The sequence below is a fragment of the Cyrtonyx montezumae genome, unplaced genomic scaffold, assembly GCF_038088225.1.
Source record: "Cyrtonyx montezumae isolate F1298 unplaced genomic scaffold, pur_monq_1.0 scaffold_6, whole genome shotgun sequence".
Lineage (NCBI taxonomy): Eukaryota > Metazoa > Chordata > Aves > Galliformes > Odontophoridae > Cyrtonyx > Cyrtonyx montezumae.
The window spans coordinates 7,716,485-7,735,672 of NW_027072067.1; the positions used below are offsets into that span (position 1 = coordinate 7,716,485).

Consider the following 19,188-nt stretch of genomic DNA (forward strand, 5'->3'; position numbering starts at 1 on the left):
AATGCATCAATGTTTGCATGAAAGACTAGGTGAAAACAAATGCACTTGGTCCAATGCCTTTTTTTTTTTTAATCATTGTCTTACGGAAAATAACCACTAGCCTTTTCAAGACTTACACCAATCAGGTCTGAAAACAATAATCAAGGAAAAAGCGTGATGGAGGAAGCAGAGACAGTAGATGGCGGAATACGAACTGCAAGAATGGAGGTACTGGGCAGCAGAAATATAAAGGATCTCAGAAGGTTATCATTTTATTCAAACCAAAACCAGATGTTTTCAGCTGCCAAGTCACCTATAGTGACTATGGCAATGCACAGAGCTCAAGATTTGTTTTGTGCTGTTTTTCAGAATACCTCGAACAGGCAGAGGCATCACAGGCCGAACTGACTGCTTCACAAGGCTGCCCCTACTGCTTTAATTGCCAAGCATGCTGCCAACACCACGAGATGACAGACAGACACACCTTAGATATACAGAGATGGATCAGATTCCGTCTGAGTCTTCTTATTTTAAGGCTGAACAGACTCAGGTGTCTCAGCCTTTCCTCATAAGGTCTGAAGATAGGTTATTGCCTAATTCTTTCCTGAGTTTCAGAATGCTGATGTGCATTAAATCCATTATTTTAGCTAACACTGGAAAAAGAGGAGGAGTAGAGAAGTACAACAAACAAATTATCCAAAGTCTAACCACTACTTTATGGATCTATGTTCTTTAGGGAGGAATCCCCTCAATTCTAAATACCAAATTTTCTTGAAGGATTGTTCATGTTACCTTAAAGCAGGCAATGAGTGACACTCCATCTCCTAAAGGAGAACTGACTGACAGAATTTCTTGATCTACTTGGCACTTAATACTTTGTTTCTCAACAACCAACCCTTAGGAGAGTTTCTGCAGCTGCAGTTGAGACATCACATACCATCTCCCCCTGCAAGTGTGTGAAATTTCCTACCAAATTCATGCTGAAATTCTGAATGAGGAGTACTCAAGTCATTCAGAGTTCCAGATGCTCCTAGAACACAAGCATCTTTGTAATCTTCAGAGGTGGTAACACAGAACTATGCAATTTGTTGGTAAATCTGTGTTTGCCTGCATTAAAAAAAATTAAAAATTGCACAGTGGACTTTACACAAAGCAGCAAACAGGAAACCCTGGGCCATTTAATGTAAACAAAGAATAGCATTGCTAGACAAGTGAACACTTATCTTTGCTGCTTAGTAGGGGTTCATTGACAAGACCAATATAATATCTTCTAATTTCTAAAGTTGCAGGAAATCTGTCTCAAATAAAGGGGAACAAGAGATACAATTAAGAACATCTGAAAGTACAAGACAGTATTGGTTTTGAACACCGGGAAACAAGTTATCAGCCAATTTTCAGTGAACAGACCCTACGGGTACTAAAAATACTATTGTATTTCAAACTGAGCTATGCACATTACACTCTGCTTCAGAGAGGTGACTCAGTAAAAAGAGGGGGGTGGTTCAATGGAATTAAAAGCTCAATATCAAGAATAGCTGCAATAAGATCAAATCTAATGATGCATGAAATTACAAGTAACTTAGCAGCTATGAATGAAGAGGCCTAAGTGAACACACAGAAGGAATGAAAGCAAAAAAAAAAAAGTCAGATAAATCATAGATTCTTTACACAGAAAGAAACCCATCACCAACAATTCCAAAATAACAATAGAAGCAATTTTATACTGTAGAAGGGCAAAGATGACTCAAAGTAATTTACTCTGAATTACAAAATGCAAGATTAGTTTTTAACACAAATCTCTCCTCTCCAAGTAGAGGAGAAAATAAAAGCTATCTTATACTACTCAATTCCTTTTGTAGATGACAATGTATTTTCACAACTGAAGATCTCTTATGTTTAGAAGTTAAATGCAAGTTCAACAAATGAATGCTTCATGTAGAAGTAGGCAATGAACGCTCTTTGTTCTTTGTGAACGTATAACCCTGTACGAACTGGTATTGCAAGCCTTCTTACACAGATTACGTATAAGATTATGCCCTTTGCTGATCCTTCAACTCTCCCTGTATTCCACTGATACAGGCAGTCTCTATGTACAGCTCCACTTCTTTCTTGCCTACCCGTCAGGTCAATGACAGAATTCCTACATGGATACTCTTCTAAGATTACATAACCTTCAAATCCATTTAGTAAACCTAACAGTAAAGGAGAAATATTGCATAACAATCAATTTCAGGGTTCATCAATACATTTTTAATTTCAGAACCATATTTCATTAGAATAAAACGAAACACACAAGACCAAAACTCAGATAGTGAGATAAATACTGTTTGCATCTCAAACATTATTATTTTCCTAACATTCATTTAATTTTACTGAAACATGCCTATGTAAGATGGCAGTCTTTCGCCCATCCCTCTCCTACACTTTGGCTCGTCTAATATTTCCATTACTTTCAGTATTCACAGAGCCAATGCTGAATACAAAATTTGTCACTACGCTGTGAAAGTTGATACTATAATGAATCAAGTGGGATACCTGTTGCCCTTGGCACTAATTATAGACACTTTGTTTAAAAAACACATTTGTTTATGTACAGCACCTTTAGTTTATTAAGATAGCGCCTTGTGTGAACAACCAAAAGATCTTCATCAGTAGCCTCCCGTGCCTGCACGATCAAGTCATCTCCAATTAGTTTTTCTTCTGAAACACCAAAAAAATTATAATTGTCATTTGTATACCATATAGCATTACCATATTGCACCCAGTCAAAGAAACTACTTTGAGCTTAAGTCCTACCCTTGTAATGTAAATCACTGCAACCACTGTTGTTAACTAAGTTTTCCAAATACACACTCTACACATATAAGCTCTTCAATTAGAGCTTTTTTTTTTTCCAGATACTTTCATAATGTATTCATGGTAATCTCAAGATTCAACTGAAAGAAAAAATAGGTAGCAACATAAGATGGACAAGAAAAAAAAACCTTACAAGATTCCTTATAGTCTAAGACTTGATATGCTTGAAAATCTCAGTATTCATACCTTTAAATATTTCTTTAATATGTTTTAAAAAAATTCTACAGTTGATAATAGTATCAAATGCTGTAAATTAGAATGGTACGCAGTCAAAATCAAGACTAAAACCAACTCAATTACTTGTTATTACTTGGATGTTTAATGACATGAATGCTTACTGTTAATTAGGATATTTCTGTTACATCCCTACCTTCATTTAGTTTCAAGAAATACCAATGAACAGTTATTAATTACTTTCCTTAGAGAGCAAGAGATTGTTTAAATCTGTTTATGAAAAAGATGCAAAATCTCACTCCAAGATTTCTGTACACAGTGTGAATGTTTACACCTGGATACGTTTGCCACAAAGTTCCAGCCTGTGCTCACTAAAGAAAGCCAAGCAGCACAGAAAAACAATGTTGCTTTGCATAGGACCACTACAAATAACAAATTCCTGGCACAAAGGCTGATCTTCCCGGACAAGTTCTAATATTTAATTGCTGCAGATTCCCCAGACTAGACCTTTTCTCCAATTTTAAACTTGGCGGGTAGGAACAACTCAAATGTGAAAGATTTTGTTCTTAGTGTTATACGAGCACAGCACCTGCAACAATGTTTATTTCGGCAAGCTTACATTTCTCTAGGCTGCAGATGAGAAGCATTTCATTCACTCACATCAGACACAAAGCCAAGGTGCTAACGGCTTCATTCTTCAAGAAGGAGAAAGTGTGTAAGGACTTTCACTTTCTTTTACAATGAAAAGAGGGTGATATGTTTGGAACAACTAGTTTTCTGTGAAAGATGAGAGTGAAGAGTAGGCATTTCACAGAGGAAAGAATTAGGGGAATAAAAAGACTACATGGGGAAGGAGCAAGAACGCAAAGATTAAGAAAATCCAAGACTTAAGAAACTGAAACTGCAAACAGCATCTGTATTCAAGGGGAAACTTAATGGAAATACTCTCATATACTTGAGTCTAGCACTGCAAAAAAAGGCAAGAATCATCATAAATCTGTTGAAAATCAAAACATGGCAATGAGCTATGCACACAGGGCACCTGACTCAGGCTGCGCTACAAGTTCAGACTCTGGTGCTTACTTCAGAGTTGGAAATAGCTATCATATACCCCACACACATCTTTCTTGTAAAGGTCAAACAATGAAATTCTATGCAGTTTATGCTTTCCTTCAAATCTCAAAGCCCAGAAATTTTTTTTAAACTGTCCAACACATTGTTATGCTCATGTTTCTCCTTAATCCTTTTTACTCAGCCTGTTGAAGTTCTAGGCCAGAATGAAATTAACCAAGACAGTTACTCTGACTAGTATTATTCATGCTGCTGGGAAGAGCAAGTTGTTTAATGAGATTGAATTTTCAATCACATTTCACGAGTTTTGCTCTGCATAGACACCATGACTGAGACAAAACTGGGCTTTGTTCAGTGCAGCAAGCTAGAACTTACATTTTCAAAGGACTGTGAAATAAACCTTTGTATTTAAAAGCCCTGGTGTAGGATGCTTGCTCTGACAATTTCATCTGTTTAATGTGCAAAATCTTCAACAACGTACAAAATGACATTCAACCCACCTCATAAATTCTGCCATCAATTTAACTTCTTAAGATTTAAATCTGCAGATACTTAAACATATTAAAGCACTTCAGTGATTAAAGTGCATAGCTTAAGCCTATACAAGGAGCAATAATGATGTACAGTCACTATTACATTGGCAATTATTAGCACAAGTCCGCATTAATAACGTCTTTTTGAAAAATGCTTCATTTAATTGTTGGTCTAAGTGGTATCGTCTCTTATTTTACCTTTCAAGAAGTTGATTACTTTCCCCCATTTTCCTGCATCAAATGGATGTAGTTTCTCCAGTCCCATGAATGTGATGTTGTAGTCTGGAGAATACACGATAGGCCAGCAAGTTGGTGGAACACCTTCGTATAACTCAGTTCTGTGAGGCCTTGAAAAGCAAAACCCAAACTAATCACCATTTTTAGCCAATTGCATATGCAACTGAATATTTTCCACTGAATTCCCAAGCCACAAGTCCTTATCAATCACAGCTTTACATCAGGAAAACGTAAAAATCCCGAGGATGCCACTTCTCATAGTCACAGACAGGAGCACACGTTTGTAGTTTTGCAGTTCATACATAGCTCATTTCCCAGCAGCGCAGTTAAAGCTCTTAAAACTCCACATTTAATGTAACTTCAAACAGGGATGCTTCCAGGCGCACGTGTAAACGCAGTGCGCTCTCGGACGGGACAGGCAGGTACGGGGGCCGAGCCCAGAGGCAACTGCGTCCACGCGTGACCTGCGTCCCGCGCTCCGGGCCTGCTGCCCCCACCCCAACACCCCTGTGCTGCACAGCGTTCACCTGAGAGCTACACGAGGCTGGAAACTCACAAAGCGACCCTGAAGGTTCTCTGTCAGGAGAACAATATGAGCAAAACCCACTGACTTCCAGCCTCAGTAGCGCTCAGGAAGAAAAGCTGCACGAACGTGAAAAACGGCGGTCCTCTATCACAGCCCGCAGCCCCGATCCGCACACGACGCCCGCACCCGCGCCCTGCGGTGCCAGGGCTCCCCGGGCCCGCCTGAGTGAGAAACAGCCCGGGCTGCAGGAGCCGGGAGGGCGGGACGGGACACCGCCGCCCAAGAGTGCCGCCAGGTGCGCACATCGCGGCTCCGCCCCGCCCGCCGCCGGGCCCCGAAGCCGAGCAGGCCTCCGCCGGGCCCGCGAGAGACCCTCCCCGGGAGCCGCCCGCCGCCGGCTCAGCCCCCGGCACGACGCCGAGCTCGGCCCCGCCGCAGCACCCGCCCGTACTCACATCCCCCCGCCGGGCCGGGCACGCCGCGAGGCCGCGCAGGGGAAGGGTCGCCCCGCGGCGCGGCACCGCCAGCCCCTGGGCCCGCCCGCTACGGGCGGAGACAGCGAGGGGCCGGGCCGGGGCGGAGTCACGGAACGAGGAACGCGAGCTCCATTGTTGGGCGTGCCCGCGGTAGTACGCGCAGGCGTCAGCAATCGCGCGTCAGCGGCGCCCGCGGGACGGAAAACGCGATCTCGGTAATGAAATCAAATGAACGAGACAGCAGGGCGGGAGCTGAGCGCGGGTAACACAGATGAAGCAGCGATGGTGGCACTGAGCAGAAACGCCCCGACGGTGACGCCCCAGGAGGGAGCAGCTGCTGCCCACAGCCACACGCACAGCAAAAGAAGCGCCAGGTCAGAAGGCCTTAAGAGTACTTCACGAATCCTGCTTGAACATATGCAAACAGCATTTCTTATGCAATTGGGCAGCTCAGTCAATAACACCGTCATGAAAAACTGCTCATCGTTAGCAGCACGGTCTGTCAAGCAGCGCGCAAAGCACAGAAGTGCTCTTTCCTCAGGACACACACCGCCCCTTCATGAAAGCTATGGACAAATGTCTTGCCTTTCTAAATATGCTGGCTTCACCTGGCCTTCATCTGATGGATGCCTGGATGTCATCTCAGCATTTATAGAGCAGCAGACCATTATCCCAACAAAACATTCCATCCCTTTGACATAATTTTTAATATTTTTTTGTTCCAGCTCTTTGTGCATGTGCCCCAGCATGTCTGCTTTTTACTCTTCGTTCCTAACCATCTAATGCTTTTTGCTTAATTAGAGTTCTACTGTTGTTTGGTTCATTAGTTACAAATGTATTATTTCATTTTCATTTAAATTAACTCCTAAACTTAAATTAAAAAACATTTGCAGACAGGTTTCCTCATTTGTTGATATGGTAAATTGCTATTCAGGCGCGTTCTGCCATTTAGCATTCATATCTAAACTGTGACACCCACACTTCTTAAACTGGAATGTTGACTCAACCATTAATTTGTTCACCCAATCAACATCAAATGAAAGAACCCTCTGTGCTGGCTAGCAGTGGCATCTGTTGCTCTCATTTAGACACTTACAACTTGCACAGCAACCCCAGCAGGCCCTGCAAAGAACTCCCTTATCTTTCTGCAGGAGTGGCAGAGATGTGCTTGCTCTCCTGGAGGCATCTTAAGGAAGTGCTCTGCATGTTCAGGGTAACTTTCACTCCAGCTGCAGGATGATTATTTTTGGCATCTATTTGTGACATGTACCTATTTTCATCCAGGACACACAATAAAATATTCTAAACTAGAAAATACTCCTTATAGTTTCTCTGCATTACTGTGCGGATTTGAGCATCCAGCAATCATTACTGCAGCAGTATTGCAGCAGCAGAACTGCAGCCATGGTGACAGAACACGTGCAAGCTGTCAGTGGGCACAGCCCTTGTCCCAGAGAGAGAACCAGCCAGCTGTGCAGTTACACTTCATTAATGAGTACTGCTACTGTCACTTACACTACTAGCAGTTCTTAAACAAGCATGCCAGGAATATTATTATTATTCAGTCTCATTATAAACTTCCTCATGAATTAACCCCAAAACATGCAAAGAAATGACCTCTGGACTTTGGACATGCATGGAGATCCTGCATTTTGCCAGCAGAATTTTCAAGACAAGTGGATTAGGAAATGTGGCACTGTGAAAAAACAAACAAACAAACAAAAAGAGAGCTTATAATTACACTTTTGGTTCACTGTCAGAAAGTTTCTCAAGGAAGATATGGAGTTCAAATGATTTTATTTTTTATGTTGCAAAGTTCAAAACAGTGAAAGTTTAGAAGTCTATCTTTAAATTATTTGAAACATGTATAGGTGAAACACTTTGATCTAAAGAAAAAAATCAGAATCAAGCAAGGATATTTTAAATTAATATATATTCACAGAATGTACTGAATAGCTGAATCTATACTTTCTGGTGAAAGATATTTCCTTTAAAAGTTCCACTGAGTTGTAGCCTTCAGTTTTCAGGTTAGAAAAGCAAGGCAACAAGCAGAAACTAAGAGGATAGAACTGAAATCTCTTGAGTAAAAGCACATAACTGAAATATAGTTACTGACAGCATGGCTTCTCCAATTTTATGTTTCAATGCTTCAAAAATTAGGTCCCAAATGCATTATAAAAGTGAGAAAATTGATTAATTACAGCCCAGTATGTACAGCATACTGATGCTATTTTCAGAGTGATAGCTCTATTTTTGCAAGACAAAAGGAAAAGTTTTATCCTTATTCAGTTCTATCTCTGTAGAGACAAAGTGCAACTTGAATGGTTTTGACAATATTATGGATAACAGTGGTGTTCTGTGGTAAGGGAGTTTATTAATTGCTGCATACCTGAAAGCACAGACATATTCTTATAATAAATAACCAGCAACTTATTAACTTTCAAGGTTGGCCTGTTTAATTTGCTCTTTGTCATCCAGAAGATCACTCATTTCATGTTGAGAATTATAACACACACACACACACACACACACAAATAAATCCTTTGTAAGGGGAGATTTTTTTTCAAAGGGAAATACTTTTTTAATAACACGGCTTCAGATTGATTTTTCTTTTTTTCTTCAGATAACAACCCTGGCTTTCCCAGGAACACTTTTCAGGCTGTTGGTGTGATTGGCCTCTTTGAAGTTCAAGTGCAGATCCATTGGAAGAAGAGTACTGGAGTCCAACTTACTAGCAAAGCCTTACTTCAGCAAGTGGAAGGATGCCTCTGAATAGTGTCACGTAAGCAAAGGACTGTCTGGTCAAGCTGCATTCAGGAGAATGACAGAATATAGCAAACTGTTTCCTTTCTGAAGGGACAACAAATAGCCCATATTAGTTTCTCAACCTCACACAGAACAGAAATTGACCTAAGTAATGATGTTTCATTTTGGTGAAACCAAAAATGAATGGAGCACTGGCACAGGCTGCACAGAGAGGTGGTGGAGTCTCCTTCTCTGGAGATGTTCCAAGACCCTCCTGGATGCCTACCTGTGCAACCTGGGCTGGGAGCTGCTTTGGCAGGGGGTTGGCCTCCATGATCTCTGGAGGTCCCTTCCAACCCCTACAGTTCTGTGAAACAAGGAAATTTTCCAGATTAAAAAACAATGAAGTTAGAAATAAAAGTGACAGCAAATCCATGATGAGAATTGAATCTATAGATCCAGTTATCCATAAATCTGCATGTGATTAATCCTTTGGGTCACTTGTAAATTGAGTCACTGCACTGTACTGTACTATTTTAACCTCCAACAAACAGCCCTGTTACTGACTGCAACATTCTGAGTTGGAATAATCCCAGCAGGTTTGATCAGGACTTGTGTAGGTATCCCCCATCTCTACACAGATGCAGCTTAGCTGCCTCCAGTATGTCACCCCCATTTCTTATCATGGCAACATGTGCTCCATTAACAAAAATAACCAAAAACTGCAAATCTTCAGTGATTGTGCATCAGTTTCAATGCTTAAAGAAAGTATCCTCTCTTTTAGTGGCAAGACACCCTCCAGACATCACAAATAGTTTACTGTCAGACTATTTTGAGTTTAGGCTTTTGAAACAGGTATCGTAAGAAAAAAATTATGTGCAACAGATAAGATGAAATGGTTGGGAAGGAGCAAAAAGAAATGGGAGATTTCACACTGGGACTTAATTTTCTTATTTTTTTTTAATACAAATTCATTAATTAAAATTTCTGTAGAAACTCATCTAATGTTTTCCAACTGGAAAACAGTATTTTGGTAACCTGTGCTTCTTTAATCTCTTTGATCCCGAGGGCTTTGATCTACTTGTGATGACATGACTGAGATCAGACATTTACTTCCACAGTGTGCAGAAAATGTGGAATTATTGATTCCTATAATCCAACAGAGCAGAAAAAGGCCTGTGCTTTATATAGCTCAAAACCTGATACAGTTCTCTTGTGGTTCTGAACAGCTCAAAACACAAGGCCTGAAAACTCCTTAAAGACACCATTATTCTTCTCACATTCTTCTCTTTGCTGTTACTAGCGTAAGTCCTTCTCCATTGCTGAATTACATGTAACTGAAATCCTCTGGTTTTACAACAATAGAGTACGATACCAACAGCCACCACTTTGTGCCTTCAGAATTGTATCTTCAAGATGAGAGAGACAGGCCATCACAACAGAATTCAGATGATAGAAATCCCAGCAAAGATTTATTCCAAGAAGTCCTTAAATTGCATTTTCAAATTCACTGGGGTGACTCAGCTTAGAACCTTAAACCAGCCACTGAAAGAAGCCTGAGGCTTAAGTAACTTCCATGCAGTGTAGACATCTATAGGTCAGTATCAAAATGGAGAAAGCCGTATTGAGTACAAGCAAAAGAAGTTTTCAAAGAAGAAACTGTAGGCCCTTGAAAGATGTAGCAAGCTACTCAGCAGGGTGAACAGGAGCACAGAGAAGAAACATGTAAAGAAACAAATAATGCATAGTCTACTGTCTCTGAATAATAATTAACATGTTCAACTAAGTGCATTTAGTTGATATTTTTTCTGTACCAATTTTTAAAAAGACCTTCAGATAAAGTCTTCCACAGGCACCATGAAAAGCTTTGCATACTTGGATAGGAGTGTCTTGCCATAAGTAGACTGAACATTTTGTTTGTTCTCAAACATCACCACGTGACTTTAAGATTAATTATCATCTGATAATCATCTGATAATCAGACTCAAACTATACTAGGCATCATAAACTAATAAAACAAGTTATTCAAAATGTTGATAACAAATAAGTAGCTAATATAGTCCAGCACATTAAGGCTGGTAGGAGAAAACAGACGTTTCAGTTGCTGAGTGGCTGTGATGCAATGACTGCAAGAACATAGGAATGGTAAAACATCTGAATAAGGCAAAGCAGCTTCTGAAATAATTGTTCCACATCACACCATCCAGCTAAACTGTGGTTATTAAAAGAAAGTGTTTCAAAAGCAAAGTGGTACGTACAGGGCAATGGTAGGGATATTCAGTTTAATTTTAAAAAGGTGGAGAACATTCCTATCAGGTTGATAAGAATCCTGACAAGACTTCTCAACAGAATTGTTAAAGTCCCTTTTTCAGTCTCCAAGTAACATTTTTATAACATGAACTTCACTGGTACTGATCCAGAATTGGATATACTGCTCACAGAAATTAAAGAGAGCAGACAAAGCTCTGCAATAGCATAACTCCTAAAGGAAGCCAGAAATCTTTGAAGCAAAGACAAGCCCTACCAGCAAGGAGATAGAGAGCCAAAGAAGTACCTGCATTAGCTCTGCAAGTAGGGCATGATAGGGTGCTCTGGTGGGTGGCTAGAGCAGCTGTCAACCAGAACTTAACAAAATCCAACCAGAGCAAATACTTCACACTCCCACAATTGGGACAAGACCTGCATTTATTTTCCTCAATAAAAACAAATAGAAATCCCAGAATTTCTTAGCTGTATTAAAAAAAAAAAAGATTATGCAAAGAAATAGAGATGACAGAAATATCATGGGAACAAGTACAGACTTAGCACATCCTGCTCCAGTCCTAGTTTAAGAAATGCTTGCTTTTTTGAAAGTGTCAGTCAGGGATCTTTCATAGTGTTCACACAGAGAAAGCGAAATGCAGAGAAACACAATCCCCTTCTGTTTCCCACACCATCTGACTAATTAACACAATTAAAGTGAAACAACCCCCTTTTTTTTTTGAACTATCTCAACAAAATTTTTCTTACTATGTACAGAGCCGCTCATTTCTCACTTCTTTTCCACAGGAAGTTATTTTGACAAAGACATGACGATCACGTAACATGGTAGTAATAAACCTCCCTCATTTCTAACACTAATAGGCTGCTCATCCATTGAAGCACATAAATGACCAGCAATTAGCAGCCTTCTCATTTAGCTACTGTAATTACATCCATTCTTACATTAGCATGGCATTAATTGCAGCTTTTACCATCTTGATTTGTGGCACGTGGTGATTAAATGTAGCAGCAGGGGGTGGTGGCTGTGGTTTTTCTTACCTCCTTCACTGCCAGAAAAGCTGGGGAAAAAAACAACACAAGACAGTGGCTAAAGCAATTCATTGCCCTGACCTGCTAGGTGCTGCAGGTTTCCATTTCTTCTTCCAATTAAGTCCCCTTCCTCTCTAATCAGCAAAACTCATGAGAGTATTTGTTGTTCTCTCAAGATTAACTATTAATTACGAATTTGTTCTTAGAAAATAAGGGAGTAACTAGAAAGTAAGTTTTGTATGATCATCTATGGCTCTTCTATTGCTTCAGTTAAAATTCTTGATCTCTGTGAAATCTGTACATCCTTGTTGTGTGAGTGGGATAGAAAATACCTTATTCAAACCTGGCAGAGCAGCTAAATATTTGCAATTTCATGTCTATTAAAAAAATCCACAACAAAACAAACAAAAACCACCTGTTTAAAGTATAGTGAACTAAGATATGCAGTGAAGTTTGTTGTCTTATTTTTCAGGCTTTTCCCTAGTGACTGCAGTATCAACCTTCCCTCTGAAATGGTTCCTCATGGCTTAAACCAAAGCTTTTCACAGATGCACACTAATAATGTACTGCTCTGGGGGGTGCCTGAGGCTGGTGCTCACTTATAGAACTGTTTATGCACAAAATTAATGAGAGCAAAATCTAAATCTACTGATGTTAAAAATCCTCCAGTACGTCCCTAAAACCAGGCATATCAAATAAAGAATACTTGTGAGTTGTTTGTGCACTTGGCACTATTCATACTACTACTCCCATCATTATGACTAGTACAACTTCTCTGCCTTGCAGGAATGTTGGGCAGATCAGTTCACTAGCAGTGGCTTTTGGGTAGGTGGATGTAGCAGAAAAGGAAATTATTTATTTTTCTCCAGGTTACAGTTTAGTTCTGCAGTAGAGACTAGGCTTCAGAGTACAAATTTCAATAATGAGGAGAAAACAAAATAGAAAACTATCATGTGTTCTGTGCTTGAGGAGTTTGTTGGAAGGGTTTATGCCAACATACCAGCACCACTTGGATCAGGTAATTAAAGATTAAAAAACTATACACATGGTAAAGGACACACAGTTTTTCCAACTAGTCTAATTCTGAAAATTGATATTTTTCTGCATGTAGCTGTTGTTTTTGTTTTAATTTCTAGCATATTTATATTTGAACTTGTTTGTATGTTTTGTAACAGCCTGTCTTCTGGCAAGCTATTATTAGTTCATTTGAACATACACAAAAGAAAATGGGAGAAAGCAAAACTCATTGCTGGCTTTTTTTCCCCTGAACAGATTAACCTCCACACAACACGTGGTATTCCCTGCTCACTGCAGAATTTATCCAGATTAGAAACCATCTTCCATAAAAGTGCAGCTGAACAGTTGCAATAAATCTGACTCATTTAAACTGTCAAGAAAAGCAAGCCTGTGAGGAGGTAACTTCTTCGTGATTTTAAATGTGCTTAACCTGATGGCCAGAGGCATAGCATGTCATTGCTGATGGCTTGTACTCCACTCTAATTGCTCCAATCATCAGCCATGATGCCAACATCCCGAGATGACCATAAAACCTCATAGCACATTACAGACTTCAGGTGAGCTGGAAGATGCTTTGACTTACAGATAATTAGAAACCTCCCTAGAGAATACCTAACTCCAGAAAGAGAAGATTGTGAGTTGTTCTCAGCATGAAATAAACTGTACATAATAGTTACTTACATTGATCCCAGCAGCACAATATGCTTTGGGTTTCACAACACTTCATCTTGCCCTCTTTCTCTTCCTGGAGCACAGGAGGAGCTGACTAGCTGTGATGTAGTCAAAGATAAATAGTGTTTATCCCTGGCACAATACATGCTAATTTGACCTCTCTAGAAAAGGATCCTACTTCCTGGTTGTCTGCCTTGGAACACTGAACTGTTTATCCACTTTGTTAATTACTAGACAATCATATTTCCCTGTTTGAATAAACAAGGATGGAAGAGATATCAGGGGACTGGGGGGGGGGGGGGGGGGTGAAGAACAGCTTCATGTGAAGAAAAAAATACATTGGACACCTTCAGCTTTTCAATATCAGATATTTAAGCTGTTGGTTCATTAATAACAACCCAGACACTTACATAATACAAAAAAGCTAAGTTTCAGTAGTTTGCAAAGTAAATCCATCAATTTAGCTGCATTATTAAATTAAGTATATGAGATCCATTTGTAATAACATAAAAAAAGGTAATTAATGCAATTTATTATCAATGTAAGTTACCACAATAGGGATTTGCTGCTTTGTTAAGCAAAAGGGCAATACTAAGAGATAAAAGTAAATGACAAGTTGCGATAAAATGCAAATGCATAATATATGTAAATGAATAACCAACTCTTAACAGTAGCCAGGTATAGTTTCAGTTCACTAGCATGAACTAGGCTTGTGGGTCAGATAAGCTGTTTTGGGGTGTGATGTATTGTTTCTGAGTCTCAAACACATTCAGACAGTGAAAAAATAGAAATGAAAGTCAGTTTAATTACTGAAAATGTTAAAGACACCTATGCTTCTCTTTTCAAGTAATTACATTCCCATCAGAAAGAAAAGTATGTTTATCAGATTCAAAAGATGCCTTTCTTGTCTTTCTAAGGGGAAAAACGTAGGATCTTTTTGTTTGTTTTCTTATCCCTAACCTTAGTCTGAATGTGTACCAGCCCAGAACCAGTGGAGCAGAGTGCAGAGTCTGTAGCAGGACTCAGGTCACTATATGCAAAATGCCAACATTTTGCTACAGCGAATGTGATCCAAATGTGAATTCCAGGCCATATACTCACTTTTCAGAAACACTTCACATCTCTGGATCAATTTAAAGCAAAAGATGTAATTTAAATATAACAATTCACAGAGCTTGCAGTGTACAAAATAAGTGCATGCATAAATCTTCTGAGGGGCAATTGCCTTTAATTATAGTGATGGAATTTTTAAAAGAATCTTGAAAGTCAGTAAAATATTTAGTTCTGTTACAGATGGTTATTGCACTGAAGGAATACTTTCAGCTCTATTTAGTTGCTTTTAATTAAATTATGTCCTTTATAAGAAGATATAGGATTAAGAAAAGGGCACAGTTAAGAGACTGAGATATTGCTTAATAACTGAATTATGAAAGCATATGTTATTTTTTGCAAATATAGCACTTGCACATGCTCATAGTTCTGCAGTATAAGTAATTTCCTTAGTTCATTGCGAGATGAAACTCAGACACAAATTGGAAGGAAAAAATGGTTATGGGGTTTTCAGTGTAATTTTTCTCAGCAGATCTGCATTACAATCCTTAAAACTAAACAGATCAGAAAGGAAATTCCTTGAGGATCAAATGTATTCAGAACTCAATAAAACAAAGTACGCAGTTTTACAAAGCTACACACCTGTAGGGTTGTTTATTTACTTATTTGAATTCTAAATTAACAACGAACACCAGCTCTTCATTATTTATACAGAAAAATCTCCTTTGTTGTCCATTTTTTACCAAGTGTTTCTCAATTGGAAAGGGTCATTTGATTCTAATTTAGCCAGATGTTAGTGAAAGTTATCATTCATCTGTTTCATGCACGTTCGTACCTTCTTACAAGCGAGAAGCAAAGGCACATGTTCCACACTTAAAGTGAGACCAACTTTTTAAAATGGCATGAAAACCTATTGCTAAACACTTTTCTGTGAATTTGGTTCAAGGTTGCAAACACTACTGCAAAAGACTATTTGGTATTTCCATTTGAGAAAATTTGTGTCAAGGAAACTTCCACTCTGGAGCAGAGTTCAACTTACAAAAGCAACTAGTCTTATAAATTATAGCTGCGTATATCATAACTAACCTTGTTTTTAACCTTAGCTAATAAACTTGTAAGTACATCTTTCTGTCTCTTTATCCCCTGATTAACATACTTGTTAAGTGAAGTGCTCATCTGAGATCGCAAGAACTTCCTCAAAAGGAATAAAAGCCAATAAAAAAATCAAGGCAGGAGGGAAAAGGAGAAAACAAATGTGTCACTGGGATCCCAAAAGAAAACATTTATAAAGAACTTAAAAATAGCATCACTAAGGTGCCAGCTAGTTAGAGGAAATAAAATGGAAGAATGATGCTGATGTGTGCAGTGATCAAATAGGAGTAAAAGTGGACTAATGAAATCTTGTAGAGATCAGATCTTTTCTTCATAGAGCAACAGAAAACTGTTCACAAGAATATCACTGAATGGCACTGTGCTTGACAGAAGCAAAGGAAGGGAAACATCTGCAGATTCCAACTTTACCCAGCACACGTTGTAACAATGGGCTTCCAGCTTCTTGCATCAGAAACAAAACAGACTTGGAAGATGGACTTCCAAATAATCGAGAAACGGCCCTATCTCAAGTGGGATGGAACGATCCTAACGTACTGTCAGTGTTTACTGTGAACTGGAACTAATGTTCTTCTATCATGTTGTATCATTTTTATGCTATTTTTTTCTTGTATTACAACACCTTATGTAGATTTTGCCTGGCACTGAGCATTGAGAAGAATTGCTATATTGTGCTGGATGTTCCGTTTGCCTTTTGGAGTTAGGCGATAAGTTAGAACAGGAGCATGCACACAAGCAGTTCAGAATTTTCATTCGTACATGCACTAGGCTACATCTGTCAATGTCTCGACTGTCATCAAGCATTATGCTGCCAATTTGTCTACTTCTGTTTCCACGAAGTTCCTAAGTCTCCTCTTATAAAGACTTACACTAAATAATTTTGTTATCTGCAAATCCTGCCAACCTCATTTTTTTTTCTTCTACCCTTTATTTCTGCCTTTCCAGATAATTAATGAATATATTGAGTACTAACTGTAACACGGATCCGTGGGACATCCTAATATTAACCACCCGCTAAATTGAAAACTGACAGCATAATTAAATTTTCCACATAAGAATGTTGATGCAATAGAAATCAGAATGACTTGTGCTTCATCCCTAACCTGAAGAGGAAAAAAAAACAAACATGGAAACAATTTCAGTAAGTACAAGCACCTGCATTTGCTACTGAATGTTATGGGCCTTGTGAAAAAAAACAGGCTAGTGAGCACAGAGTTTTATGCATCTCTAAGAACTACTGTCCAGACAAGGAAGCTGAATATACCTTAATAAATAAAAACATCTGATCTCTGTGTAACTCCTCCACTTGCTGTTAGAAGAATCATTAAACAGTCAATAGTACCTCAAGGATTTTTCACCTGCAAACCTGCTAAAAGTGCTTTGGTAGAAATATATTTGCAACCCCAAAGCTTACTTGGGTATGTAAAAGAATCATACAATTACAGATTCAGAAAAGACAATCTACAGATTTTAGAGCTGATTTGAACAAGATGGTGCAGTCAGACTTCATACTTAGATCTCTACAGTAGATTTTAATGCACGCATAACATACTGTATTCTGTTTTATATTGCAGCACCTCCTTTTTTTTCCTATTATCATTCGACTGCAGTAAGTTAAATCTTCTTTGGAAGAACTCGTCATTGAAATAAGGCAAATTCTGTTATGTTTCTTCAAGATCAGCAAGAGTCCCTGATTTTTATTTTTGTACTTCTGTGCTTTTGAATGGAAAATAAATTCTAATTCTACATTTGAAATGCATATTACATACTGCAAGTATACATGGAAAAATACTGAAATATCTCACTGAGCAGGTGGCTACAGAAGCCATCTAGACATGTGGCCTCACTTTGAACATTGTGGGCAGTTGTGGGTCCACAATATAAACAGGATAAGATACAAAAATACATCCAGTGGAGGGCAACAAAGCTGTTGAAAGGGCTGGAAGGCATGTCCTGTGAGTAGAGGCTGTCAGTCTGGACAAAGGAAAAATTACTGCACCATAAGGGTGAAACACTGCAGCAGGCTTCCCAGGAGAGGTTTGTTCCCTACGCATATTAGTGCTCAAGAGACATTTGGATAATGCAATCATTACCAGTGCTACGATAAGCAAAGTCAAAAGACTTCTGCTGGAAAATAGAAAAGATGCTGGAAAATAGAAGAGATGCTGGAGCAAAATAAATTGTCCCGTGTTGGTGTTTAAAGCATAGAAAATAAGAAACCAATTCAGAACAGTGTTAACATTTAAAAAGACACAGAACTATTGTACTTGACTTCCCATTAAAATTTTTGAGGTGTACATACCAAAATATGAAGCAAAGAAACCTTGAAAAGATCAGAATTCATTTTCCTTATTGCCATTACCTAAGTCATTAAACATATTCATATGCCTATTTATATATTTGACTAATTATTTTCACAATTTAAGACTTCTGCGGTTTCCTAATTTTCCCTGATGTATTTAAGGCAAAACAAAGGTTGGGGTTTTTGTTTGTTTGTTACTCATCTATTTGTGTATTCTCATCACTCATGCATTCATTCTGTTCAGTGAATAGCTCATTAATATGATTTCAATCTATGTATAAAGGCACATGGAAAAACACTATTATGTAACACATTGAAAAGAGCTATAAATAGGCTTTTTTAATAACCATAAATTTACATTAGAAAGGTAGATAAACTCTGATGTTAAAAACGTTTATTTTTATCTGATGCTTCATAATCTCAGTGTTATCAGACACATCCTGAATAATTTAGTGAGCTCTTGGCATTTTATTCTATCTGGGAAAGTCTTGCATAACAAATGGATTTATACAATAGGAATAGAGATCTTTAAAGAGCTGTGTTGCTCTTCTGAGACTTAGTCATACTTACCTGGTACACATTTAAAAGCATTTAAAACCCATGGCATCCAGAGCAGACTAGATAAAGCAACAAATGACAGATTTGGCTCTGATTTAACTGATTTTTCTAAACAAAAGTAGTCCCTTCCAAATAACTTGTAAGAAATAAAATTTTGCTGGAATTGAACACCCTTTCCTTATCACCATTAACTGGCTGCTTTGATTTCAGTAATTTCCTGAACTTATGCCTTCCTTTGGCCAAAAATCTTCTTGTGATGCAGCTTGGGAAGAAAATACTGGCAGGGATAACCAAAGTATTCAGTTTTATAGCTGCTATAAATCCATCATTAGTTCTGTAGAGAACAGTTGTAAGGCTGAGAGCGTTCTCATAAAATCTTCAATATGCATACGAAGACAGAAAAAGTCTAATACAGTGAATTGAACATGATAACTCTACTACTAAAGAAAGCAATAAAGAAATAATTGAAAAACGAACATTGTTTTATATACTCTGTGTCTATGATACCTATTTTAAAGTAATGAAATGTAATGCACTCTCTTGCAATTCAATCTCTGCGGGTAGACAGCAGCAGCAGAGCAGATACATAAC

The 19,188-nt window shown here is 38.6% G+C and overlaps 1 protein-coding gene across 2 annotated transcripts in view; it reads right to left on the reverse strand.

Moving 5' to 3' along the window:
* Positions 1-19,188, reverse strand: part of HDAC11 (histone deacetylase 11) — a 39,479-nt gene that overhangs the window by 16,663 nt on the left and 3,628 nt on the right. Inside the window, exons 1-3 of one of the 2 annotated variants that reach the window (XM_065749377.1) lie at positions 5,458-5,484; positions 4,812-4,960; positions 2,579-2,679 (exon numbers count right to left, since the gene is read on the reverse strand). In XM_065749377.1, the coding sequence (XP_065605449.1) occupies positions 2,579-2,679; positions 4,812-4,878 (168 nt within the window). In that variant the 5' untranslated portion in view covers positions 4,879-4,960; positions 5,458-5,484. Of the gene's footprint in view, positions 1-2,578; positions 2,680-4,811; positions 4,961-5,457; positions 5,485-19,188 lie in introns of those variants that run through there. The other variant, XM_065749376.1, reaches the window with a different exon arrangement.